This window comes from Lemur catta, chromosome 9 (genome assembly GCF_020740605.2).
Source record: "Lemur catta isolate mLemCat1 chromosome 9, mLemCat1.pri, whole genome shotgun sequence".
NCBI classification, from domain to species: Eukaryota; Metazoa; Chordata; class Mammalia; order Primates; family Lemuridae; genus Lemur; species Lemur catta.
In genome coordinates, this window is record NC_059136.1 from 26,542,331 (window position 1) to 26,569,685 (window position 27,355).

At 47.7% G+C, this 27,355-nt stretch overlaps 1 protein-coding gene across 4 annotated transcripts in view; it reads left to right on the forward strand.

Moving 5' to 3' along the window:
* Nucleotides 1-27,355, forward strand: part of TRAPPC9 (trafficking protein particle complex subunit 9) — a 600,839-nt gene that overhangs the window by 427,884 nt on the left and 145,600 nt on the right. For all 4 annotated transcript variants that reach the window (XR_006737185.1, XR_006737186.1, XM_045560810.1 and 1 more), the window contains one exon: nucleotides 23,691-23,844. Coding sequence is in view for 2 of the 4 variants with exons in the window: in XM_045560810.1 (XP_045416766.1) it covers nucleotides 23,691-23,844 (154 nt within the window). In the remaining 2 variants the exon portion in view is untranslated. The remainder of the gene's footprint in view (nucleotides 1-23,690; nucleotides 23,845-27,355) is intronic.

Below are 27,355 nucleotides of genomic sequence, written 5' to 3' on the forward strand. Positions count from 1 at the left end.
TTGCTAAGAATGAGAGAAGGGCTGGCATGTTGCTGCACACTGTGACAACCCTCCACCCTGTTACCATCACCGTCCACTAAGTGATTTCACGTTCATCAGCCCAGTTTAATGTTTACAAACCAGGGAGGCCAGTTTCCTAATTCCTAATATATAGACAAGGAGACTGAGGCTTGTGAAGTTAAATGACTTAATGAGGTTCAATTCCAGATCTGTCTGATTCTAGAGCTCATGTTCTTGATACAGGCTCCTGTGTCTTTGTTCTTCCCGCACACTGGTCTTCAGAATTACCCTGGCCAGGCCCCTCTGCCAGAACGCAGACTCCTTTGATGGGGAAGAGAGTGTGCTCTCCCCTTGCCACCTCTGCAATATGAGGGCAGTTGGAGGCGATGCCGTTGGATCCTAATTCCCAAAGATCTCTATAGCTGTGAGGTTGGGAGGGGAAACAGGGACATTTGTCAAGGTGCCTATTGGTCCCCTCTGGCTGATGTGGTTGTAGCTTCTTGGAGGATGTTCTATGGGTGGCAGTGGAGCTGCCATTGGTCTGGCTGGGGTGTGGTCCCTGCCCCGTGTCCCCGCCAGCCCATCTGTTCTCCTCTTCCTGAGCAGTTCTGCTGGGCTGAGCACTGGCCCCTCTGTGCAGGTGAGGGCAGGCCTGTGACTCTGCTGAGTCCAGGGCTCCTCACACCGTGTCCTACTTCTTTAGGGAGGGAGCAGGTATGTTCTAGCCGTGTGTCTGATTCATTTACTTTTGAATTTTTCCCCCCATTTCATTATGATGTTTCATTTCCTTCCATCTGGCACTACAAGGTTTTCACAGTTTGAAATTTGAATTGAAGATGATGAAGATGATAATATTGGTTGGAATACACCATACCCAAAACTCCCCAACTAAAACAAGCTTCAGAATGTGGTTTCTTCCCTATTTCTCTGTCCAGTAATTTGTGTCAGTATGTATGGAGAGATGGCAGAGAAAGATGTATTAAAAAAAACTTGACTAACAGAGCTGTTCAGAAATGACAGCGACTTCCAGTCAGTAGCTTAATGGAGCTCTTTGTGCCGGGCGGTGGGGGCCGTGGCAGATCTTCTAAGGAGGTGTTCTGGGGGTGAGGGGCCCTGAGGAGGGTGTATGCCAACCAGGCGACCCATTAGAGAATCATAAGTACAGGCCAGCAGGCCCACTCCAGCTCACAAATATATTCAGCCTGCCTAGGGTGAAAAAAAAAAAAACTGGCAAATTGAGCTGTCATTTTAAAAATATAGAAATTTCAGATTCAATCAAGTTTCTGGTTCTCTTGAAAGATCAAGAGCTTGGGCAGCACAGAGCCACATGCTGCGGCTCAGCCATGTGGGGGCCAAGCGCCGCTGCCCATCTTGGCTGCTCAGCCCCCGTAGCCCCCCCACAACACACACACACACACACACACACACACACACACACACACACCCCCACACACACACACCACGCCGCATGCCATGTCAGCTGCAGCATTGAAAATGAGGCCCTTGCACCTGACTCTGTTAGTTATTTCTCTTCCTGGGCCCTGGAGGCATTTTTGTTGCCACCCTGAGCTGAGAGATTTCTTTCCAATCCTAGGATTTAGGATTTTAAAATATTTTGGACAATACAGAATAAACCATTATTAAATAGGATCAGGTTGTTCAAGATCATCAGAATGTGGGAGCACTTGCTCAGAAGGACCACAGGGGAACACAGAGGCCCCAGAGTTGGGGTGACCTGGGATGCAGGGCTACAGGAGTGCACATCAGCCCCTGAGAAAGGGGTGCTCATGTCCCCCCATGCCCACAGACCTGGAGCCTGGGAGAAGCCTTCATGGAGCTGGGCAGGCCAAGAGCAGATCCCACCCTGGGAATGGGACCTAGGCGGGTGGCTAAGGGCATCAGCTGGGCATGCTCTGATCTTCCAGCCCCATTGAATGTGCTGGACCCCTTCCTTCTAGTCTGGCTCATGGGATGCTGCCCTCTCTTGGCTTGCCCCCCTCCTCAGGCCCTCCTTCCTGCCTCCTTTGCAGGTTCCAGCACCTGCCCTCCACGCTTCTTCCTGTGTGCTGCCGCTCACCACGTGGGCCTTGGCTCCTGTGCTCTCCCACTTCCTCAGGGCCCAGCGCCTGGCTGAGGCATTACCTTTTCTGAGACCGTCCATGGCCTCTGTCTGGGCTTTCGCCCGTTCTTTGGCTCCCATGACATGTCCCCCAAATGTGGCCCTTACCAAAGTATGGTGCAGTCATCTGCTTGTTTGTCTGCCTGTCTGTCTCTCCCCTGAGACATCTGGCCAGTTATTTGAGTGCAAAACCATGTTTGAGTTGCCTCTGTAGCCCGGCACCTAGCAGCGTGTCTAGAGAACGGTGGGCTATCCTTAACCCTTAGCTGAGGGCCAGGGAGGAAGGGAGGAGAGATGAATCAGAGGATGTGACACTTTATTCAGTCATCTTATTTCTCCTTTGCCTTCAAAAATTAATCTGGGATAACTGCGTGTCTCAAGCAATTGCACATTTAAAAGTTTTCTTGTAAAAATAGACTATTTTCAATGACCGACTCCTGTTTGATTTTCTCATCTGATTTTGGGTAGGGACCACTGGATTGGCAGGTAGGGAGGGGGGCCCTTTGTTCAGCTCCCCAGATGAATACTGGCCAGTCAGCGTGGGGTGGGGAGAGGCCACTGCTTTACGGTTTCAAATCAGGAACTTATTTCTTACCTCTGTTGTCAACTCTATATTGTTAAGGACCTTTTCCTATTTATATTTCAAGGACGTGGCGTTTTCAATATTAAGCCAGGCTCCTGAAAGATTTTTCTAGTTGAATTGATCTCCCACAAGGCTGACTTCTCTGTTTTCAAATCCCTAAACATGCAGAACAGCTTAGGACGTGTGTCTCTGCACGCCTTGGTAACATTTTTTCACCTGTGTTCTGAGCCACCTCCAGCATCGAGGCAAGTACAGGGATGCTTTGGCAGCTGAGCAGTGATGGCTTTGTCAAGCGCTGGTCAGAGAAAGCTCTGTCACCCATGCTTAACGCGATTAGAAACCATAGCGGCGTGGTAATAATACGTGACATTTATGTTCGCATTTCCACTTCACCCTGTGCCTTCTGAGTGCTTTCATTCGTGGTCCTGCCATCTGTCTGCACTTCCAGAAGCCCCTCACCTTAATCCTCTTCTACCTCGCTCCTTGCTGTTTTCGGTGGACGATGCTTGTGTCTTTGGTCGCTCTGGTCCTCCCTCTTTCTGGCACCCCCGCTCCCACCCCTGCCGCCCGGGCCACCACCTCTGCTCCAGCCTGAAGCTGCCTGCCACTTCCCAGGAAAGCGGTTTCTGTTCTTCTTTGAGATAACTTCAGTCAACCCCTACAAAAATAACATATTAATGCATTCATTTTGGAAAATAAGGGAAAGTGTGAAGAAAATAATTTAAAAATTACATTTAATCCCAATGCCCAAAGATGATGCCTCACTCTCTAGACCCACATCTGTATTGATCTGTGTCTAGTTTACTTCATTTATACAAAATTGGTATCACTTTATGTTCACTTTTTTGTAGCTGGCCCTTTCCCCACAATATAACTAGAGTTTCTATATCTACTCTTGAAGAACATAGTTTTTCATGATTTCACAATATCCTATAAACACAGTTGACTTAAGCAGTCCCCTCCTGGGGATGAGGCATGTCATGGTCTGACCTTGCCCACCTTCCAGCTGGAAGCCCCCATCCCGACTCACTTGAGCATGAAGCTGAAGGGCTGGCTCAGCCCTGAGCATGCCGTGTGTTCCCCTCTCGGCTGTCAGCCTGGGGTCCCCCCATCTTGGGGAGGTGCGGAGCTGAGTGATCTCCGTGCACCCCGCTGGGTCCTGTCCCCAGTGCTGTTGCAGCATCCAGCACACCCTGCAGATAGGTGTCTGTCTAGCCACTCGCCATTCGCCCCTGATTGCAGGGGCTGCATTTCATTTGTCTTTGTTTCTAGTGTGTGGTCTAGTGCTATTCACAGGGCTGCACTTAGGACTCATGTTGTAAATGAATAAATGCACTGCCTCACTCAGAAATCACTTTGGAAAGTGCTTGGGATTTTCCATCTCTAAATGCATCTCTAAATGGACTCACAGAGCTGTGATGATATGCGTTGGGCTGTTTGTCAGACTGTGGCTTTCAGGCTCTAGTGGGTCCTGTCTCAAGAGGGCAATAGTCAGGGGTTCCAGGAATCCTCTGGTGAGGACCATGGAAGCCTTAAGAAGCTGAAAAGCATGGAGCAGGTGAGATGGAGGTGAGCATGAGCCTGCAACACCTCTCTGGGCTGGCACTCAGGCCCAGTCCCCCCATAGTGTGGACCTCCTCAATGCAGGACCTGGAGCAAGGAAGGTCCCCTGCAAGTCTTGGTGCTGCATTTCCAGCTCTGTTGCTTCAGACACCTAGTGTGTTGTCTGTGTGCCTCAGTTTCCCTATTAGTGAAGGAGGAAGGGTTCTTATGCTGATGAAATGTGGTGGTTAATCTGAAGGTGTGTTAAATTGTAGCACAGTAAGTCTTGGTGGGTCACAATAGCAAAAAGAATGCTTTTATTTGTGATCATCACCAAGCAGCTTACGAGAGTTCTGGCAAATTAGCTGAACTGGAAACTAATGTAAAAAAATTCCAAGTCTGAAGAAACATATTTTGATGTGGGATACATATCTGAGGGATGCTTAGTACAAAAATGCCTTATCATATCCCTGCTTCCCAGTTTTGAGCTCTCGGAGGAAATTACATACTGTCCTCTTTGTGCCCATGTCCACAGGTGAGAGTCGGGATGGAGGGGGGAGCCCCGCGTGCTGGTCATGGATTTGCACTGGGCGCTGCACTAAGCATGTAGTTCTCTCTCTCTCTCTCTCTCTCTCTCTCTCTCTCTCTCTCTCTCTCTCTCTCTCTCTCTCTCTCTCATCTCCTTTCTCGATTCTTATTAGAATGCAGTGGTATAGGTATTTTTTTCTAAGGATGAGGAAAGTCAGGCCCAGAGAGGTGAAGACACTGTCGGAGGTTCCAGAGCGAGCTAACCACCCTGTAACCCTGAGAAGTAGGACAAGTGGGGTCTCCCTGGCTCAGAGACTAACACAAATGCACGTGGGATTGAAAAATATCTTTGCCCTTCTCCTTCCCTTTCAGTGACTACATTTACTGAATTCCTGAGTCCACCCTCTGAGGGGTTCTAGAACAGAAGGTTTTGCGTGGAGGCCCACCTATCTTTTGTTTCCCATGCATTCTCTCTCTCACGCACGGTGCTGTCTTGCTTTGTCCTCACAAGGCTCCTGTAAGATCATTTGCAGGGGGGGTGCTGAAATCCTGAGAGGTGAAGTGACAAGTTTCCTAGGGAAAACCTTCACTTCTCCCTGTCTTCTACTTGTGTTGTACCAAAGATTCCTTGAACATTATCTTAACTCTCACAACAATCTGGGAAGCTGGCATCCTTATCCCCATTTTGTAGGTGAGGAAAGCAAAACCTCAGAATACTTACCGGGTTTGACCCAGGCCACGAGTGGGTCCCAAGCAGTGGTGAAGTCCCAAGCCCAAGTGTGAGTGACTCCAGCTCAGGCTGTCTTCATCCTTTTGGCCAGCACACAGTCCTGTCCAGAGCAGCGTCCCCCATCTGTGACCATGGACTGAAGAACCCTTGGAGTTGGGCCCAGCGTGTCTGCTCTGGAGAGCAGGGAGGGTGAGCCTTCTTCCATCTGCAGAGCTGGGGCCTCTGGCCATTTGTTCAGCCCTGGAGGTTCCTCAGTAGGACAAAGGCAGTTTCCTGAAGACAGAAGAGAATTAGAAGAGAATTGCTTAGCATTTTACAAGTGATGAATCAGAAGGGGGCTGACTATTAAGTAAAAGACTCTCCACCCTGCGAGTACCATTGAAATAGCACCAGGAAAGCCAGGCAGCAGTACATGGTCTCAAAGAGATTGGAAGTTTAAAGAGCCCAGATTTTCCATTGTCTGTGCAAATTGTCATCAATGGTGGTGGAATATTTCTCATTATTGTCACCGCTAACCATAATGGTGGGAGACACCCCTTCCAAGCAGCCTGTACATGTTCATGCCATGCTCACGGTTGCACTCATCTCCTCTCTCCCTCTCTCCCTCCCCCCCCCCCTCTCTCTCTCTCTCTCTCTCTCTCTCTTTCCCTCTCTCTCTCTCTCAGACTGCACTTAAAGTCAGAGATCTAGCCAAAGCAGCAACTGTTACAGTGTCAGCACACAAAGCATTTTGTTGAATGAATGAAAGCAATGAGGTGGCTTGATCTGTTTTTTTTTTTTAATTTGTTTTCAAAAATGATTCTGCCAAGTATATCTTCTCATGTAGGTTTCTGTAATTTAATATCAGCTAAGGATAGAGAAATATGGGCAGGATGCTATTACAATCAGATAGATTTACAAAATAATAGATGGTACCTATTAGTAACCACATGCTATAGACGATGCCTTCTAGATATTATTTCTCATCTTTACCTTAATCTTGCATGACACTAATTAATTAACTAATGATTGCTGACTTAAAGGAATTGGAATTCAGATAGGTTATGTAATTTGCTTGAGCTCACACAGCTATGTGAGGGGGCTCTGGAGTCCGTATCAGTTCAAAACTGATCAGGGACTTGGACTAATCTCAGATTTGTAAGAACCAAGTACCAAAACTTAGTGTGGGAAGAACAGACACCAGAAGATGATGAATGAGCAAAGGTAGCAGAGTCCAAGTTTTGAGACACAGTCAGCTGTGGCCTCAGAGAGGTGTGCAGAGTCTGGGCAAAACCGTGGAGAAGTGTCCTGCTGTGGCAAGGGGTCGGAGGAAATGTGTGTGGGCTCAAGACTCTGGCCCTGGGCTCACATGACCTCTGTTGGCAGCAGAGTCTTACTCTAACCCCAAATTTGAGGTCTGGGACTAGCTGTCTACTCTGTTCAAGCCATGTGCTGAATGCATTAATGAGAGGTTGGAGTTATTTCCTGCAGGAGAGATAATATCTTACTGGGCAGTTTGGTTTTATAGGTATCACTGATAATGTAATTTCCTAATTCATTTATTCATTCATAATTCAACACATATTCATGTGCTAATTAGTCCATATTCCTGAAATGTTGGGTGAGATCTTGGTTGTGGAGCTTCCTGTTTTACATAGAACAAATAGAACAAGTAGGCATAGGATCCAGGTAAGGTTCAGAGCACTGCTCCCTGGGTCATGTCCTCAAGGCAGCAGGAGAAATAAAGCTTGGTCCTAGAGAATCATAATGCAGAAAAACAGAACAAAAGAACCAATGAAGTCCACAAGTAGACAGATAAGGGGTTAGAGGTCTTGAGAAGAGAAAGATTGCTTCTGGCTGGGAATGAGGAAATGCTTCTGGAAATCATGGCCTTTGCACAAGACCTTGAAGAGACAGCATTCATGTACTGCAGCAGAGGTGCCAGGGCATGTGGAAGAAGAGCTGTGTGATTTTTCACCTGTTTACACGGTGGTAGCAGCAGACTATTCCTAGATGTTGGTGAATTAAAGCAAAGGTTGACGTCATCTCACATTACACATCAATGAGAGGTTGGCTGAGGCTTGAGGATCCTTTTCTATTCGAGGAGTCAGGTCAGCCATCCTTACCTTGTGGTGTCAGGGGAAACAGAAATGGTGTCTGATGTACCTCTGATCCAACGCGGCATATGTCACTCTGCTCAGGGCCAGTAGCCAAAGCCATGTGGCCAAGCCTGATATCCATGGTATGGGATGGACTCTTCCTCTGGTGGCTGCTCTGAGCAAGTCCTGAGGGGGTAAAAGTCCCTCTGTTCATGGTGAGGTGGCTCTGAGGGCTGCCTCAGGGCTCTGCCCAGCTGGCTTCTCTGTGTCGTTGTCTGGGAGGTCAGTGCTTCCAAGGACCAGACCGCTGACCTTGGGGTAGCACCCAGACCTTGGCTGTGCATCTGGATTTCTTTGGCTTTTTCTTTCATTTTGAATTGTATTGCTGCCCTTAGGTGCTCCTATAATACTTGACAAATTCTCCATGAATAAGGGAAAAAATTGAAGCATAAATCATCCAGAGAGTAGCGTTTTCTAATTTGGATGTATAGCAAAACAACTCTGGGTGATTTTTATTCTTCATTTTCAACAAAGAATTTCTATGACAGGCTATCGTCAGCTGCTATAGAGCAAATAAATCAGAGTTATATTTTCCAGGTGAAATGGGCCTAATTTCTCATGTTACATACATGTTTCCCTTCTTCCTCTACCGCATGCCACTGGTAATCCTTAATGATGCTATGATAAGATATGATGATCAACCTTATCAAGATGGGTTGACAAATTATAGAGATCTGTGCTCGATCCATTGCCTGCCTATACCAAGACTGTACAGATTTGGTTTTGCAGACTGGACCATGTCAAGTTAACACTCCCATGCAGTATGCAGAGAAGGAGCTCTTTCCAGATGGCAGGGCCCAGAGGCTCAGGCCCAAAGCTTTGTGTAACCTTGGGGCTCAGGTTTGTTTAATTTGTGCAGAGAGAGGATTGGACTAGGGAGTCTTTAGGTTCCTTTCAGCTGGAAAATTCCTAATGCTGCAGACAGGGTTCCAGGGGGCAGCTGTCTCAAGGTGTGTGCCAGGCCCTGTGGAAAAAATATTCATCCTTCTCTCTAGGGCTCAAATTGAATGTGATTCCACCAGCAAAATCTTGTTGAAAATTGTCATTATATATATATTTTCCATGTCATTGACCTCCCCAGTCTTCTTTTCCCTCCTGTCTGAAATGGAGATATTAATGTCAAGCTCCTAAGGTGGTTGTAAGGATTACAGGTAAAAATAGGGTCTAGTGCAGCTGGCATTCAGTAACTGGCAGTTATCTATTATTAATATTCTCAATTTTCAGATAAGAAAGCCGAGCCTCACTAGGTTGAATTGGTTCCCAGTGATCTCACAGCTTGTCATTGTAGAGATGGGATTGGAATCATCCAGAAGCTCCTTCCCTTACTTCTTTGGGGCGGGCTGGGAGGTGGGAGGATGAGAGCCAGGGCCTTGGGCTTGCTTCTTGCTCAGACCCTGGAATCAATAAAGGACAGGCCCCAGTGCCTGAGGGCTAACTCCAGTGGGGTGGTTAGTTGCTTGTGCCTTTTTTCACACCTGTGCAAGGAGGTACTACCGGTGTGAACAGTCAGTGAGTTAATGTACGTGTCTGGTGTGCACTGAGCACTTAATAACGTCGCTGTTTCTGTGGTTTCATGATAAACCTGTTCGCTCCTCCTTCCTCCTCTGAGTCTGAGCCTCTCCTCCGGAGGGTCTCATGTGTCAGACAGTGGTGGAATTGGGCTGGGTCTCCAAGGGATCTCTAGCTCTGCAAGGCCAGTCACTAGGATTGGCTAAAAATGAAATCCCTTTGCATTTAAGTTCCCTCCTCCATGGGGTCAAACATGGGGATGCCCCTGATTGTATTTGCAGGGTCTCAAAGGGTTGAGATTACCGTTGAATATTAATCTGTCATTTGTCCTTTTTATGTCTAGGCTTGAAAATAGAGAGGTATGAATAACATTAATCTGTTTCCTTAAAGACCTGCCTAGCATTTGCTATTTGGAATGCAAAACAGAAGTTCATTTCCAAGGCTTTGTTCTAGTCATTAACTCCCTTGTCTTCCCATGTAATCCTGAGCTATCTATCCTACCTACACTGTAGTTGAAGTTCGCCAGAGACAGACTCATTTTGTGTGCCTTTATGCTGTTTCCCTGTTGCACACATTATTTCTGGATTGCCTAAGTTGTATGTCAACCACAGGCTGGCTACAGCCCCTTGGCCCTGCTTAACACACCTGCCCCATCTCCAGAGTCAGAACGCAGGCATAAATACGTGTTAAGATAGCACATACAAGGCCCAAGGGGCGCAATACTCCCTAAGTATCGTCCCCTCATCTGTCACATCTAAGACATCCAGGAGATCCCAGAAATAATTGAAGTGAACTTATGCTTGTTCAACATCTGTTATCTGCCATACATGATGTATTTTCTTTAAGTTACCTGGGCGTAACAGAGGAGTTTGGAGAGACGGCAGAATCCACTCGTAGCACCAGATATTTATATTGATGGCCTTCTGTGTGTCAGCACTGCTCCTAGGACTAGAGAAGCCCCAACCTATAAGGTGGTGGTCACCCCCATTCTACAGATTAGCAGCTGTATTTTGGACCCTGGAGGTGACTGAAGGGGCTAAAGCAAAAAGGGCTAGGCTGGAGATGAGGGAAGACAGGTCATGAGGGTGAGTCCCAGAGGCCCGTCCTCAGCTCCCCCTGCTCCCCTGCGGCCTTCCCTGAGCACCCTCGGCCACCCTGCATAGCCTCACTCAGCCAGGGTCATAGGCCAGGGGAGCCTCGGGGTGTACTCCTCACATACCCGCCGTCAGGTGCCTGGCTTCATGGTCCCCGAGATTGCAGGATGCATGCAGAGGCACTGTGCAGCCCTGCAAATCAGAAAGGGAGGCAGGCTGTGTGGTGACTCTGTGAGAGGCGAAAAGCAAAGCCAAGGGCAGCATGGCTGCCTGAGCCACAGGAAAGGCCGAGCCCCGTCCCCTCCCCGCCAGATCTGAGCCAGCACTGGGTTTGAGAATGGCTTTGTCCTAACGTTATTTAAAGACACCTTGTATTAACTAAAATATATCAGACTTTACATTTTATTGTGGTGACTCTAAGCTTTAAGTATATTCATTTATTGATCATTCACTCTGCACTGTGCAAGACTTTAGAGACATCATTGTTTAAAATGTGACAGACGTGATCCCTAGCTGTGTGACTGTCAGGAAAAGCAACAAAAAAAGTATATAATACCTAAAGTTTAGAGGATTCTTGATTACTTAATGCATTTTAAAGAGAATCCATTTTTTATTTTAAACAAATAGAACTAATGATAATTCCCAGTTTCATTAAGTACTTGCTAGTCACAAATTTACCACAAAATGGAATTGCTGTTGGCGGGTAGAACACATTTGGGGACTCTCCTCACCACCCTCCAAGCGCTCATCTCCTCATTAGCAGTATTTAAGGACTTGTTTAAGGACTTGTTGTTTACTTGTCCATGTACTGAGAATTGTGGGAGATTCAACAGAGTATGACGCATTCTTCCTCCTGAGGTGCCTACAGTTTCCTAGAGATGTAAAATGTCCCAACAAAAGGGTAAGACAAAACCCCATAAGCACCGTAGTAGACCATATACAGTGCTCTGGGGTTGAGAGGAAGGAACTTGAACCAGAGTCCCCTTTGCACAGTGGGGAGAGGGCAGGACGCCGTAGCAGATGCAGAAGCACAGGGATGGCAAAACCGGCGTGGCCGAGGAGCAGCAGCCATGCACTCTCTAGACACTGGCAGCAGCCCTGAGGTGGGTGGATACAATGGGTTTTTCCATTTTACACACAAAGAAATTGAGGTCAAGGAACTTCAGTCTCCTGCTAGATCTAGGTTTCAAATCCAGGTTTTTCTGACTCTAGTGGTTGAAAGCCAGACAGTTCTTGTGTGAGACATTTACACTGGATATATCTTTTGGTACACTTTTATAGAAGGATGATTGGAGTATAATAAACTACACATATTTAAAGTGCAAAATTTGATCAGCTTTGACATATGCATATACCCAAGAGATTTTCAGCATTCATTATCACAAACGTTTCTGTCACCCCCCAAAAGTTCTTTGTGGCCCTTTTGTAATCTATGCCTGGCAACCACTGTCCTGCTTTCTGCTACTATAGGTTAGCTTATATGTTCTAGAGTTTTATATAAATGGGATCAATAGTATGTACTTATGTTAGTCTGACACCACTTACTCAGCACAATGATTTTGAGATTCATCCACATTGTTGGCATGTAACAATAGTTCCTTCCTTTGTATAGTTGACTAGTATCTCATTCTAAATATATACCATTATTTGTTTATCCATTCATCTGTTGATGGATATTTGGGTAGTTTCTGCATTTTTGGCTGTTATAGTTAAAGCTGCTGTGCAATTTGGGAGGCTTGAGGACAGGAGTTCAGGACCAGGTTGAGGACCATAGTGAGACCCCATCTCTACAAAAAAATAGAAAAATGAGCCAGACATAGTACGCACTTAAAGTCTCAGCTACTTGAGAGGTTAAGGCAGGAGGATCACCTGAGTCCAGGAGTTTGAGACTGCAGTGAGCTATGATGATGCCACTGTATTCCAGCATGGGTGACAGAGTGAGACCCTCTCTCAAAAAGAAAAAAAAAGCTGCTATGACCATTCACATACAAGACTTTGAATAGATGTATGTTTTCATTTGTCTTGGTGAATACCTAGGAGTAGGATTTTTGGCTCATGTGATCGGCAAGCAGGAGCCCTTTACAACCAGGCCAGTCCATGTCCATATGTGACCCGATACCTGCTGAAGGAAAATTGAGGACTGCAAGGCAAAGGGGATTGGAGAATGGAGAGGCAGGAGCTGGGAGTTACAATGACATTGATGTGAGCCACAGAGGAGGAAGCCAGAGGCCTGCACCAGGCTTGGGGAAGAGGCCTGGGGGTGTGGGAGTGGGGCCCACGGATGTGAGATGTGGCAGGGGTCAGGTGGGGCAAAGGAGAAGGAGGAATCCAAGGTAAGCGTTGGCCCTGCGAGGGCTGGGCAGGACAGGGAAGTGGTGAGTTTCCCCAGAGAAATAGGCTTGGTCAGGGTGTGTCTGGTTTTGGATATGTCAAGTCTGAGATGTCAGTGGGAAGTTATAGCCATAATAATAATAGCAGTAAAAGAACTAGAATTTAGAATAAAGATTTTCCTTATGGAATATATGCTGTCTCAACTAAAGCACAGATCATCTCTGTCTAAGTAGGTATTGTGCTCACTTTTTGAGGAAGTCCGAGGCTCGCAGGGATCAGGACACTTTCCCAGGTCACCGCCAGTGTGGCAGAGCTAACACAAGAAACTAGGTCTTGTGGTGTGAGCGGAGTCCAGCAGACATGACTCGTGCACATTTGGGCTCCATGCTAGGCACTGAGTGGACACTTGCGAGGCCTCCCGTGACCCTGTGTCTCAAGGAGGCTTCACTCCACTGGATGCAGGGCCACGTCTGCCTCATCAGTGCACGCGAGATCCCACCGCACACCGCTTCTGTGGCTCATGCAAAGTGGGGAACTGCTGAGCCTCGGTTTCCTCTTCAGTGGGATGTGGGCTCTGACGGTGGTGATATTTACTGCGTGGGGTGGTCGTGAGAATTAAGTGAGAGCACCTAGCAGGGAGCCTGGCCTGCGGGGAGGACATGATGATGGCAAGCCCTCCCTGGGGCCGCCCACGGGCCCAGGAGCAGCATCTGAGTCTGATGTGCCCACGCTATGCCCGCACACCAGGCATGCAGAGAACCCTCATGGCACAGCCCACATCCCGGAAGGTAGGGAAATTTGCATCCTAACATGGAAAGATTTCTGTCAAAAAAGACTGATGCAACATGGCAGTTGTTTATAGGATCAGCTCCATTTAAGGAGAACGTTTGTATACAAAGGGATTTTTAATTCTGTGGAGGCCAGATAACTGGCATAATGGTCCTTTAGGATATTTTCATTTACCTTTGCAATTGGTGGGGTACAGGATCCTTATTCTGCCTTTTAGTTGGTTTACCAGGCTGATCCATCTGTAGCTGTTCTAACAAAAACTATTTTAGGATTTGACTCTGTTGGTTCTTTGGCTTCTGATTAGTTTGATGAGGGAAGCTGCCATGGTCTTTCTGAAATCCAGATGTCAAAAATAATTCCGTGGAATTCTCTTGCTTTCTTTCTTTAGTGACATACTGGGAAAAAAATTGCCAGAGATGTTCCAAATTTTTCTTTTCTCTTTATCTTCAGCTCTCTGGGCTTGCAGTTAGAAGATTGATTTGTGTCCTGGCTCTGCCTGGTGTTAGCTGAGTGGATTTGGACCACTCCCCTCCCCTCTGTGCCCTAACGTGAGGCACGTGGGAAGGGGTGTACTTATTTTGGAAGCTTGGACTGAGGTCCTGGGTTTGGGCTTCTGGGCAGTGTCTCACCTGGAACTGAGGAGGAGGCTGTGCCTCACCTGTCTCTCCTTTGGACACCCCTGTGTGCGTAGCAGGCCTCTGGCCCCCCTGGCTGCAGCTGCCAGCCACACCTTCCAGGAGGCTCTGCAGAAGGATGTGCCATGAGCGTCCACAGAAACCCGGCCCTTGGCAGTCACTTCATTGCCTGAGCCTCATTCGCCTCATCTGCTTTGTGAAGATAAAAACCCCATTTCAAGGATTAAACTTGGAGGGGAATAAAAATAAAGGAGTTAATATATGTGATCACTGTAGTCAGCAAATATTCTCTCCCTCTATAGCTTATTGTCTTTCTCTTTACCTCCTCCGGTTGTTCCTTTTTGTGCTACCTTTTTTGATTTCCTCTCTTCTGAGAACTAGCCTTTGTCACTCCTTTCAGTGTGGGCCACCTGCCCATCTGTTTAGCCTTCTACGGGGCAGCAGTGAGAGGCGGATGTGCAAAGTCCTTGGCAAGGCCTGTGAGCCCCGTGTTACCTTGCCCTGCTTACCTCTCTACCTTAGTCCCTCTCCAGGCCCTGCCATCTGTCCAGACTGATCCTCCAGGCTTAAGCCAGCCTACATGCACTGCCACACCTGGCTCTTTGCAGGTAGTGTTTTCTGGACCTAGGATGGTCCTCCACCTGCACCCCTCCAACAGCTGCTCCCCTACCCTGCACGTCTGAGCCTGGACAATACTCTCTCCAACTCCCTGAAGTTTCTCAGGCAAAATTGGTTGCTTCTTTCTGTACTCCTATAACATCCTGAAGGTCCTGTATCATAGCACTTGTCACAACTTACCACAAACCTAATGGTCTGGTTCTCTATGGTCTATCTCGTCCATAGGATTCTGAAGTTGCTGGAGGGATGGGGCCTGTTTCTGATTCATTCAAATGTCCCTGTGCACCGAGTGTAGGGCCTGCAACATGGCAGCTACTCTCCAATGCTGCTGAGCTAACCACAGTGTGGTTTGTCCCAGGTTCCTGCCCCTAGACCTGGCCCTGGGCAGCATCCCTGTTTAAACCATGGTGTTACTGCCTGCCTGCCCTCACAGGTTAGCTAGTGGAGTTGCACAGTGTGGTGAGACTTTGCAGAGCCTCAGGAGACTGTAGCCAGGTAGTCACAACAGCCTGTGTCTCGTGGGAGCAGTCAGTGTCCTCTAGTTGTTGTGCAAGGTCCAAATTACATGAATGCGATGAGAACTGCTGGGGTCCTACCCACCAGGCAGGGTAGGCTCCTGGCTGTGGCGCCCACACCATCAGAGACCCGCTACAGCAGATCCATCTGCTGGGGGGATGAAGGAAGCAGAAGTAGACTCTGACTGCCACATGCCACTCCTTAATACCCACCCCTCCAAATTTGGCTGGTTACTTGACAAGAACTTAAAATGAGCTGAGATAAGCCTGAGATTTTGTTATGTACCAGCTTTGCATTTAAGGAAATTTGGAACCATAACATACCTGCCTTGACAGGTGCTGCTGGTCCTAGTGTGAGCTCCTTCACCTAGGCAGTTGCTGTGGCAGCAGATTTTTTAGTCCTACTGTGAGCTAAGCATGACCCTTTGGGAGAAGCAAGGAAGAACTCCAGTTCTCTCAGTCTTACAAGGCAGAGAAACTTCAAAATAGCTGACTTTCCATTATATTCAGAAAGCAGGAAAGAAGTAACCCTGACTGAGCATAAGCTGGGTGCCCTGTCCTGGGTGTTGCTTAGGTTAACTTAGCTGTACCTTGCAGTGACTCCGTAGGAAGCTCTTTTCTCCGTTACAGACCAAGGGTGGAGGCTCAGAGATGGAGCAACTTGCCCCAAAGCACAACAGATGAGAATTAGACCTGGGCAGAAAGCAGGTCCTTCAGGCTTTACAAGAATAGCAGAAAACCAGTAGAGAATCTGATAGGCAATTTAATCTTAGTACAAACATCCCTGGAATATTCAGTGAAGAACATTGGAGAAAAACCAAAAACCCACCCTTGGAGATAGAGTAAATGCGGAGAAATGTTGAAATGACTTCCAGGGCTTGGCAGGAGCCTCTTGCTGTTCCTGGGGTCTGTGAGCGGTGGTGAAGGTCCAAGCGAGGGGGTGTGAGATGCCCCTGAGCGGCTGCCCGCTTCAGCATGGGGTTCTGAGGGCCTGCGCTGCGCTCTGGTTGCTTGGGGGAAAAAGTTGAAGAAACAGCTTTGACACAACTGAGGTGAGGATGTAGTGGGAGACTTGAGCACCTTGATGTCAACTTAAGTGAAATGTCATTTATGAACACAAGACAACGAGTGAAAATAATACACAAAATAGCTAATATTCATCTGGCATTTTATATTTCACAAAGTGTCTTTATGAACGCTATCCTCTTTGATGTACATTATGATAACTTCCTTTAATAGCCATAATTTTTTAAAACAGCTTTATTGAGATTTGATTTACATACCAGGCAATTTATCCATTTAAAGTGTACAAGTGAGTGGTTTTCAGCATATTTGCAGAGTTGGGCAACCATTACCACAATCCATTTTAAAACATTTTCATTACCCCAAAGAGTAACAACTATAATTTTTCAAACACTAATTATGTGCCAAATGGTTCGAATTAGTTCTCCCAAATCCTGACTAACCCCGCAATGTAGGATGTCCATTTTGTGGATCAAAAACAGGCCTAGAGACACTCAGGTAGCTCGCCTCTGGCCACAAAGCTCCAAGGTGACAAAGAGTGTGTGGGAGTCCCATCTGCGTTGCTGCAAGGCCCACTGCCCCTTCCTCTACACAGCTCTCCGTCCCAGACGCGGCCCCACAGCTGGGAGACCCGTCCCGAATGGCACACGGTGGGAAGTCAGGAGTGGCAGGGCTTGAACTCCTGACTGCCGACTTGGACCCCTGCCCCTCCGTGCTGCACTGCAGAGGCCATGGGGGACAGGGCACAGGGCCCTGCTTTTGCCGGACTCTCAGCTGTTTGGATCCAGCAGGCCAGGCAGCCCTGTTAAGATGGAAAATCTGCTTCCTCAGGAGGCCTATGCAGAGGGAACTCAATTAGAAATGACCCGTAATGCAGGAACCCAGCCTTGCTTGCCTTCTGCAGTTTGGAGAGGGAGGGCAGCTGGCAGCCAGTGGCATTAAGGGCGAATCTCATTTTATTAAGCACTATTTTCTGTGCTGAGGAAAGAAAGTACTTAAAGGCACTAAAATAAATGTTCACGTATAGAAATGCAAGGTAAGGGGTTGTGCTTTCCACGCCGTGCTGGCTGGGACAGAGGGAGATGCTCCCAGTGCCCTGACGCTGCAGAGCTGGCTTCTCCAGAACATCTCAGTCTCTGGCCATCAAAAGTGTCACTTCATGCTTTTCCTCTAATGTGGAATAAATACTTACACGTTTTATGTGAGCGATTATCAGCATTTAAGGGAATATTCCTGAGGCTCCATGTGCCAGCATCACTCGTTAACATACTTTGTCTAACCTAGCAGTTGTATGTTGCAAACACTGAGCTGCAGAGATACAGAAAGCTACTGAGACCTGGTGCCTGGCCTCAGGGAGGAGACCAGCCCAGACACAGTAATTATGGAGAGGACGTGAGGGGCAGTATGGGGTTAGGTGAGGCTTGGGAAGCAGGGGTGGGTGGGCAGGGAGGCTGCTCAGGGAAGGTGGCATCTGGGAGTGGGGTTAGCTCCGTGAAGGGACAGCCAGGAAGGGCTGGCCTGGTGAGGGCTCATTCTAAGCCGAGGGGTCCCCTGACCTTAGGCACTCTGTGGATGGAAGGAAAACTGGCTTAGAGTCTGGCTATCTTATTACAAGCACTTCAGTGATTATGGCTTGTTTTCACTCCTGTGGGCTCAGTTCAGCCCTCTGTAAAATGAGGGTAGTGATACAGGACCCCTGTAAGCCTAAAATGAGATCGTGCATATTCAGGGGCTTTCTAAGCACAGGATGGGGGTCTCTTCCCTGGTCTCACTCCTGTAGGACCAGCTGGACGGAGACAGATTTGGGAACCAGGGTGTTCATACCACATACCACTTTTGAGAAGCCGTCCCCGCAGCAATAGGCAGCTGCCACCCGATAGCCATAGCAGTCCTAACCCTTAGCCTTCTTGCACCTCCCAGAACCCAGCTGAAGAAATAGATGGGCCCCACCAACCTCCAGTTCACAGCGAGGAACTCAAGATTCCAAAAAACTAAAAGCCTCAGAATCACAGACTTTAATGATGAAAGAGACCGAGGATCTGTCTAACACTTGAATCTCCTAGGTTTCTGCCACCGAGTGATTTTCCAGCCCATGCTTGGAGCGAAGAACAAGAGCATAGGCTGCCTGGCCCCAGGCCAAAGCTTGTTTATGCGCTGCACTGACCCTGATGGAGTGCTCCAGCCCCGTGGCTCCGTGGGATGCAGGTGGCTGTGGGAGGGCTGCGCTGCTTGTTAACATGCGACCAGTGTGAGTGTCAAGCACCCTGTTGAGTCTGTGCCCCAGTTCAGGGGACAGGGGTGGCTCTCTGGACCCCTCTGACCGTTGCTTGCTGCAGGCTCCAGGCTCTTGCAAGCGTGGTTTTGAAATCTGTCTTCCATTTGCCATCTCTGTGGCCTTGGGCAAGCGACCTTGTTTTCTGCAGCAGGTGGGTATACTCCCTCCCAGGACTGCTGTGAGAATGGAGATGCGGAGGATAAAACATGTCACTTGGCACCAGGGTGTGCGAGGGGCCCACAGTGGGCTCAGGATGTGGTGGGCGCCCTTGCTTTGATTTTGGTGCAATCCCAGATGATGCTTTGGTTGGAGCACGTAGAGCTTTGAGTTTTAGAATACAGCTTATCTTTTCCCTTCAGTTAACAATAATAATGAGGGTTTCTCTTTTTACCATAATTGATCTATGAGGCTTAAGGAGAAAATGATCTTCTCTTTGGGCGTGAGCCAGATGTCAATGTTCATTCCTTATCTGCTTAAAGTCCCTTCTCATTCAGGACAGATGACTCTGAAAGGCGGCTGCTTCCCTCTCACTGGGCGCTGCACTTCATTGTAAAACAGAGCATAGGCTGGTGTTGTGCATAGTCAAATAGATTCCCGTATGATGCACCACATAAATTTAGAATACCAGTCTTATAACTAACAATTATCTCCCAATGAAAGTTCAATTTGATTATATGTGGATAGTCCTTTTAAATCTGACTCCTTGATTTGTATTTAAATGTCATCATTGTGTTCCCTGGTGAGGTTATTGGCTGTTCAGAGACTGAATCATATGATATGGTATTTTAAAAACCACCGCTTTTTTATAGACTCTTCAGAAATCACAGCACCTTTTTTTAGTTCTAACTCTTGACTATTATTGTCACATTTGGCCATAAAATTAAACATAAAAATTGGCATTCAATAATAGTATTAATTTTATTTAACTCCCACTCATGAAAGATGAAGAGAACCAAGCAGTGATAGAGATGGTCCTGGGCCGGAGGCAGCACTAAGAGTCGTGGATTGGACGTCAGGACAGAATTTGATATTCAAAATTAAGCTCTTCCATGGCCTTGCTCTTTTTCTTCAACCTTAGATTGTTTCCTAAACTTCTCAGCACCTCAGTTCCTTCATCTGTAACATGGGAATTGTAATCATGACAGCAGCCACTATTTGTAGAGTGTGATTTGTGTACCGGGCACTGTGCTGCCCATTTTGTATCCACTATCTTATTTAATCTGCACAATATTTGTTAGCCCCAATCAGTTGAAAATACTAATCTTCAATGTTTTGCATACCATGAGGAACTTTAAAATTGTGAGATAGTACGGCCATTCCAGGAGGGAAATGTTCCGAGGGGGGTTATATAGTTGGATAAGCCTCATGGAAGAGCTGAAATTTGATGGCGTGTTTTATAAGATCCACAGAAGTCCTGTCTTGGAAGCTTTTTGTGTGCCAGGTCCTCTCCTCCACCTGGGGTTCTAGTCTGTCCCTTCAGCTGACCCCAGGGATCGTGTCAAAGTGCCAGTGAGCTCAAACACGAGCACCCGCTTCACAGTGAACAGTGGTCCAGGATGCAGAGAAGCTAAGGGCATGTGGAAGAGACTCAGATGACTAGGAAATCCCTTCCCTCAGAGCACCCAGCCCAGCCCTGGGATTGCTCCCTGGGTCAGCAGATGCCTGTGACAAGGGCTGGCCTCCCGTCCACTCTGCCCATTCACTGGGAAGATATCTCCATCCTGATGTTCCTTGCAAAGTCCTCCCATTCCTGAGAGCGTGCTTGACAGGGAGCCGGGGACTGGATTTTCATCCTTGGCCAGATACTGTCAGTGGGCAATACACCTTATCCTTGGTATAATGCCCTTACTTTATTAAAAATTGAAACAACAATAACAGCAAAAACCACTCTGGCAAAGAGGCATTGCTCAAAAGAGCTATTAGCATGATGGGCAGACTTCTGGGCAATGGCCCCGTGCTGCTGCCTCTCGGGAGCCCACCCGAACAACCACTCCCTCCAACACCTGCAGCATGAAGGAAGCAGGTGCCTTTGCGGGGGGCCATGTAAAGAAATGATGTCCTTTTAGGTACTCTGCCTAAGCAAAGGAGAACCAAATAAAGCCACAGACAATCAGAGAGAGGACTGAGTCTGAGAGGCAGACTTGGTGTGAGGCTTGCTAGCTCTGTGACGTTGGGCAGATGGCCTATGCATCCAGAGCTTCATCTGCCACCTACAACATGAAGCAAATCACGGCCTTTCTGGGGCTGGCTGCAAATTGAATAAGATGAATATATACGAAACACCTAGAATAGGGCTTGGCACATAGTAAGTTTTCCTTACATTTTTTTTGTTTACCCTTTTTAGTTTTATGGGCACAGTTGGCCACAATTTTGTTACAGTTGGAGGTGGGTAATGCAGTATGATGTTTACTCAACCAGAAATTGTTTGAAAGATACCCCCAGATAACCAGACAAATGAAATTCCAGTGGCTGTGGCGGCCAGGGTGTGTTCTAACCCTAAGGTTGCTGCCTGTCGGGCTTTTCTCTCCCTTCTGTGTCCAACAGGAAGAGAGTCTCGGACTGGGGACTGTTTCCAAACCCAATTGAAAAGTCAAAGTTATCAGTTCGTTTTGGGTTATCAGGCAATGAACTTAAATTGGCATTTTTTAGCGACACTTAGGAAATATTCTGACCTTTTATTTGAAGAGAGCTCTAGTTTGCTTCAATCTACCTTTCAGGTGGGGAAATAAGAAGAGCTTTTGCTGGGTGGAAAACAAGAAGCTCTCTTGCTATACGTGTAGATCACTCACAGAGGTAGAGAGATACATGGTTAATAAGCACCTGAAAAACGTTCAATCTCAAGGATAATTTGGACCTTCAAATTAAAACATCGATGAGGTGGCATTTTGCCTATTACTAGCAAAGATTAAAAATTGATCTTCGCCAATATTGGCAGTGGTGCAGGGAGAGGGGCGCCTGCCGAGCCACTTGCAGAACGTGCCTCTGTGGACACCTGAGCGGGAACCAAGGACTCTGATCTGGGCCTTACGTTCCGCGCCCTCGAGTCAGTGATCCCGCCTCTAGGAATAGACTCAAGGAGCCAGCCATGAGCACAGACAGAGCATTCGGCACCAAGATGTTGTCAGGACTTTTTTTATAGCAGTAATTTTGTTTTTAATGGGAAAGATCTGCCAGTCCAAAAAATAGGGGAATTGTTATGTAGATTATGATACATCCATATGGTAGAATATGTTGAAATTAATTTTTAATGATGTGAAAAGTGTTCACAGTGTATTAAGAGAATAAAACATGACTTCAAATTATGCGTATGTAAAAATGATTCATAATGATTTATACATATGTAACAATTTAAACTATGTTCAAATACACATGCTTAGGGAAAAGACTATATATAATTAAGAAATTAACATTAGAGTGTAAGATTTGTGTGCTTTTATTTTCTTTCATGCTTTTTTCTATTTTCCAACTTTTTACAATAAGCTATCTACTTAAATAATCAGAGAAAAACAGCAAATGTGATTTTTAATAAAGGATTTCTGCCACAAAAGCACCGTCCTCTGTGTTCAACCAGGAGCAACTGTGTCTCCGGCGTAGCTCAGCTGGACACGCAGTGCCTTGGGCCAAGAGCTATTGATTTACTGGCACTATAGTGCTTCTTTCGCAAGCTGTCGTGACTACCAAGATCTCTTCTTTGGATTTAATCTTGCATTTTCACCCCTTCAATAGCAGTTCCTCCTGTTTCTTGTTTGTTAAAGAGAATAGCCACAAAGGCCAGTTAGAACCTGGTTTTGCTGAATAATTCTGGCTATAGCACAGTCTCTGAGACAATCCAAGACGCCTACTTCCATCCATTGGCTGATGAATTCTCAGTCTTCTTTCAGCTGGAGCTGGAATTTAGGGGCCTAACATGAACCCCCCCCTTCCTCCCTCTGTCCCTTCATTTCATCCTTGTAACGCAGCTTTACTGTTTGCCTGATTTTGTGCTAAGAGGTGGGTTTCAAACATCAGTAAGACACAGGCGCTGCCTATGCCAGTGTCATGGTCTGGAGTGGAGACAGCCTACAAGGTTCACTAGAGCTTTCAGACACGTGGGCTGCGTGTCTTCTGCAGACCTGGTGCTGTGTTTGGACCTGGGGATGCAGCTGGACGGGATGTGGGTGTAGTGCACGACCTGTGAGCAGTGAGGACGGGAAGGTAAACATTGCCTTGCAGTATCAGGGAAGGCTTTTAATTCACACATTCATTTATTCACCTCATTATTTATTGAATCACTGCAGCATGCCAGGCATTCTTCTAGGCCCCGGGAAATGTTAAACAAGACCAGGAGGATCTCTGCCCTCAGGGAGTTAAATTCCAGTAGAATTGGTAGGCAATTAACAAATCCAAAGATACATCTTTAAGCTCATGATAAATGCCCTGACAGAAGTAAGTTGGATGCTGCAGGAGAGAATGAGGCGAGGGGTGAGAGAGAATGCTGCTATAGCCCAGGAGCCTGGGAGGCCTTTCTTAAGCTGCCACCTCAAGAGTGGAAAGGATCTAGCTGTGCCAAGGGCCTGGAGAAGAACATTCCAGGCATAGGGGGCAGAGAGTGCAAAGGATGAGGCAGGGAGAGTCTGGTATATTCCAGAAACTGTCAGAAGGTCAGAAGGGCCAGATCAGCAATGCAGCAGGTGGGGAGGCTTTGTGGAGGACGTGATCTTGAGCAGAGGCCTGCAGGGAGGATGGGCAGCAGCTGCAGAGACAAGTGGGGCCCGACACACAGGAAGCTGGGTGTGGCCTCATGGGGGCTGGCAGCTGGTGGTGAGCGAGTCCACCTGGCTGCGGAGGGATGTGCGCGTGGGAGGTGGCAGGTAGAGCTCAGAGCACGAGCAGGGAGTCCTCAGTGGGCTTTTGGGGTCTCTGGGGTGATCGTCCCTTAGGAGTTTAAATCCTGATCCGGCCCACTGTCTGCAGCACACTGGCTCTTGTCCACCTTCCCCTATTACAGAATTGAAATTTTCATCTGAGGTAACACCTGTCTTCTCAGAGGTTTGAATCTGTGACTGTGTCTTCAGTGACAAACTGTGTGTTGAACCAGCTCTGAAGTCAGGGCCACCTTGGGAGTCTATTATTTCATTTTCCTGGAATGAATCTGTTATGCGTTACTAACGATAATGATTCATTATGCTGTCTCACGCTGGCATGTGCTGATTCCCCAACAGCAGGCAGGAGAACATTGCCCTGCTGATCAATTCTCTGCTGTGTTTTTTTCCCTCTCTTAGAATGGCGATTCAAGTGGACAAGTTCAGCGTTGAGAGTTTCCCAGAATCCCCTGGGGAGAAGGGGCAATTTGCAAATCCAAAGCAGCTGGAAGAAGAGCGGCAGGAGGCACGAGGCCTGGAGATCAGCAGCAAACTGGACATCCACTGGAGGATCATATCCTTCCCATGGTGCCCACCTTGGACCTTGGTGGACCCTGCCCAGGGCTTCTGGCCACCGAGAAGGACCCAAGAGGTGTTTAGCTATTGAATTTTAACCATAGATAGCTCAGAAATTCCATGGCAAGGAGATATGGACCAAAGGGTTGGCCTTTTCTTAACCTCTTCATGCTTCAAAGGCCCCACTTAATGAAGTATTGATTGGGTGTGAGGAAAGGTCTTCCTGGAGCTGGTGGTGCTCTTGTCTCTGGGTCACGTGTTTCTTGCCAGTGTTGATATTCATGTTAGTGACAGGTTCTAATGGCCACCTATCAGAGCCGGGCTTGAGGAGTTCACAGACTGACAGCTGAAAACACGGGTGCAATTGTCTGAGAAACTGGAATCGGATTGTACAGCTTACCGAGGCATGAAGATGCCATTTTGCAAAGACTGAGAGAGTTTTCAGGAGGACAGTGCTATAAGACAGTGTTCCATAAAATGGAGCCTGCTCTGAACCTCACATCTGCCTGACTTACAGTAAGGCACTCAACTGACTGAGCAAACACTCTGGAGAAACCCCCAGTTCACTCATTTGTGTGTTCAGCAGTCTTCACAGAGCACCTACTTTTGGGTCAAGCACGAACTTTGTGAGGCACTTAAGAGGCTGAGACACAAAGACAAGGTCTCAGGGCAGTTGCCTAGTCTAGTGGGAAGTGGGCATGTCATCTGGGAATTAAGTGCACTGTAGGGGAGCAAGGACAGCACCCTGGGCCCAGTGCTGTAGGTTCAGATGAAGAAGTTGCTGGGGCAATCAAGGAAGGCTCCACAGAGGGGGTGGCATTTGCATGGCTGTTAGGGGTGGATAAGAGTCTATCAAAGGCACGAGAATGGGAAAGGTCCCAAAGGTGCTGAGGCATGAGAGCTCACTCAGAGACCCTCTCCACGAAGAGGCCACACTGGTGTGCATATCTGTTAATTATCTTAGCCATGTGTGGATTCTGTGGCTATGGGGATGGTCAAATTGCATGGTATGGTTTCAGATTGTTCCAGATGGCCTCCTGGATTCTGAAAACATCCTCTGTGTATACATGGCATAGGTTCCTGGACCTGAGGCAGATTCCTTCGTTCAAGCCAAAGTGAATGTGGGCCTGGTAGACCCACTGTCTCCAAGGAGTTTGTGACAAAATAAGAATTTTACATGAAGATAGAAGGTTTTTTTATGAAGAGACACCGAAAATAGAGTGCTTGGGACTGGCAGAGGGCACAGCAGCAGCCTGTTGAGGAGTTACAGGTGTTGACTTTGGTGAAGAGAGAAGTAAAGGTGGAGATGATGGGAGGTGTCCTCTCACGGTCCCAGGGACCCCTCTACAGCCGGGGTCGGTCAGTCCTTGCTGATGTAATGAGCAGAGTGATGAGCGAGGGTGCCAGGCAGGCGCCCTTCCCGCTGTGTGCTGGCACGCTGCCTCGCACATCTCACGTAATGCTTCCGTGCCTCTCAGATCAGCACTGTCCTTCCTACAGAGGAAACGGAATCTCAGTGAGGGGCCAGCCAGTAAGGGTTGGAGCCAGGGACCGACCAGGCAGGTTTGCCAGCAAAGCACTCACCCAAGTCCCAGGCTATGCAAACAACACACAGACCGTCAGGCTGGGGAAGCATGGGGCCCTTAGCTCTCACCCCTGGTATCTGTGCTGTGATGCTGGAGCCGGGCATAGCTTGGGTCTTTCTGATAGGCCGAGGGTTGGAAAGGCTCATAACCTCCTGCTGTGGAAGCCTTCATGTGAGGCAGGAGATGCCCCTCACTTGGGGTCTCGGAGCTTTAGCTTTACAGTGGAGCCCCTTGCAGAGCAAGGCAGGCCCGGATGGGTTGATTCAGCCTCAGCTCAACGTCAGTAGCACCCAGTGGGCGCTTGGGGTACCTAGTAGGAAGGCATTCATTTTTGTTGAATGATCTCACTCTGGGCTCAGGTAAAAGCAGGAAGCCCAGGATGGTAGGGATTGTGATCCCTGCATCCCCATGCTCCACAGGGGTGGGGCCTGATCCTTCCCCAGGCTTCACTAGTGCTGGGTGCGCTGGTGCCTCCTGCCAGCAACCACTTCCCAGTTGCTATCCTAGGATGTCACCCCATCTCACCAACTCAGCTCCAGGGCAGTTTCATTGTCCTGTCTTGCAGATGAAAGTTGTGACTTGAGCTCACAGGTGGAAAGTAGAGGAGCTGGCACCTGAGCCCTGTGAGCTTGCCTCCGAGTCCGTGCACCTTTTCCTGCCTATGCTGCTTTCTAATGGGATTGCAGTGACCTACAGAACCCCCAAGTCCTTTGAAAAGTAACAGTACAGAAAATGTCTTTCATTTGACTTTCCTGTTTTCTGTATTTGTTTAATAATTCATGCAACAAATATTTATTGGATGCTTACCATGTACCAGGCACATCTGTCCCACAAATTTACTGATTAGAAGTTTATGAGAGATTGTTCCTATAGGCAGATTTAGTTAAAGAGAGTTATCATTAAGAGCATCCTTTGTCTATCTGTGTGTCTCTCTCTCTCTCACACACACATACACTTTCTCTCTGTCTCTCTCTCATCTGGTAATGACATCTGGCATGGGTTGAATAGCAGACTTTTGCTATTGTAAACCTGAATTCAAGCAGATGGAAAGACCAAAGATTGAATTGGCTAATAATTTCATTATGCATTTTAATAATATGTTCTAAATATTTAGACTTCATACAAAAATTTGAGCTTAATTTGACACCCATTCATAGTTATAGCTGTTGCCCATATATAGCTAATAAGGCTGAGGAGACATGTTTTAAAGGAAATTGGGGCTCTTGCGATAGATGTATATGCACATGTGTGCGGAGTATCTGCAATAACAAGGTAAGCCACTGGGCCACCGTGAGCTTTGGCCCCACTCTCCCGTGAATGATGTGCATCATGCAGATTTGGTTGTTCTTATGTGTTGGGCTCTGGAGAGATGGGCACTTGCAGTGCAGCCTGGAAGGGCTGAGACAGGAGCTCCCACAAGGTCAGGGCCGGCAGGGCTGGGCAGTGTTCTGAGCATGTTCCAGAGCCCAGAAGGCAGCAAGGAACTGAGATATTCTGTGTGTCTGGTGACAGTGTGAGACAGAAGAGGGCAGTGGGGTCTGCAGGAGCCTCTTGTGCTGTGCTTAGGTGTTGAGTCTTTCTTCTCGGGACAGCGGGGACTCAGAAGGCAGTGTTGGCATGGCCAGATGGGTGTCTTAGAAAGTGGCCACAGTGTGACAAGTGGATTACAAAGAAGCCAGAGTACCTGGGGAAGTTGGTCAGGTGAGGAACCACTGTGTGAGCAGTTCTAGGGCAGGGACCATGAGGGACTGAACAGGGGTGGCCTTGGAAAGAAGTGAAAGATGGCCACGTGTCCCCTGTAATTCAGTGCAGGGGACACTCATCACTGAGTGCCTGCAGAGTTCAGGTTTGGGGGTGAGCCTCTGGGCTTCTGTGGCCCGCCTCTCCCCCACTCCCTTTCTTCTGGTGAAGATAAAGGGCTAA